At 64.2% G+C, this 1,003-nt stretch overlaps 1 protein-coding gene across 1 annotated transcript in view; it reads right to left on the bottom strand.

Moving 5' to 3' along the window:
- The window catches only part of NEUROG2 (neurogenin 2), a 954-nt gene extending 680 nt beyond the window's left edge, over window positions 1-274 (bottom strand). The window contains exon 1 of the mRNA XM_010858516.1: window positions 2-274. Coding sequence (XP_010856818.1) covers window positions 2-217 — 216 coding nt within the window. The 5' untranslated portion in view covers window positions 218-274. The remainder of the gene's footprint in view (window position 1) is intronic.
- Between the last annotated feature and the right edge of the window lie 729 nt (window positions 275-1,003).

Raw genomic sequence — 1,003 nt, 5'->3', positions numbered from 1 at the left:
CCTCGGCTCCTCCCGGCGAGCCGCCCAGAGCCGCGGGCCCGGCCTCTGCCCCAAGCTGCCGACGCGCTCCGCCCGCCGCGCCCAGCTCCTCCTCTTCCTCCTCGTCAGCGCTCGAAGCTACAGGGGTCAGAGCCGCTGAGGCGGGGGAGGCCGAGCCAAGCAGCACCAGCACGTCCTCTTCCTCCTTTAACTCCAAGGTCTCGGATTTGACGAACATCCTGGAGAAGAGAGCAGAGAGGGAGAAAGAACCAAATGGGGTGTGAATATAGCGGCAGAGGTAAGCTGTCAGTGTTATAGGGACTTACTGCTGCGCGCCCGAGAAGACCCGCTCGGAATCGCGCCAAGGAGGAAAGTAAATTGGGGAGGAAACCCTGCCTTGTGCTCTCCCAGTTCGCGGGCGCCCCTTGTTGTGACCCTGTCGCCAGCCAACTGGGTTCCGAACTCTGACACGCCCTGACAGCTGTGTTCTCTCCCGGGAAGGGACTGCGACCCCGCGACAAAAGATTCGTCGCGGGCGAAGGGCGTTCGGATGTGGTGGGACGCCGTGCGGGAAACGCCCCTAAGTTGGAAGCCGCAGCGCGGGTACTCACTTGGTTCTCTCTCTAAATGTGCCTCGGCGTCGCTCTTTGGCGCGTGCTGCGATTCTCCGCGCAGCCGGGAGCTCAGCGCTGCTCCTTCTGCCGGCTTGGAGGCACCGGGCCTGGCGCTGCTGCGGCGCGGCTCCGCGGGGGACCTCTCTGACCGGCGACTTTGCCAAGAGCCCCGGCGGCCTCGGCGACCCGCCCGGGTCTCGTGTGTTGTGGTGGTGGTGCGTGTCTGTCTTGTCAGTCAGTCCCTGGACGCGCGACTCCTGGCACGCGACTCCCAGGCACTCCAGTTAAAGCGAAGCTGCTTGTGGTTCAGTGGCTGCGTGTCTGGCACACGACTCTCCTTAAAACCCCTTATATACCACCAAGAAAACAATCAGATCTGCCCCCGGGGCCCCCACCCCACCCTCCAACCC

Source organism: Bison bison, unplaced genomic scaffold, assembly GCF_000754665.1.
Source record: "Bison bison bison isolate TAMUID 2011002044 unplaced genomic scaffold, Bison_UMD1.0 scf7180017864389, whole genome shotgun sequence".
NCBI lineage: Eukaryota > Metazoa > Chordata > Mammalia > Artiodactyla > Bovidae > Bison > Bison bison.
Note: the sequence above shows the minus strand (reverse complement) of the source record. Positions and strands in the feature narration are given on the sequence as shown.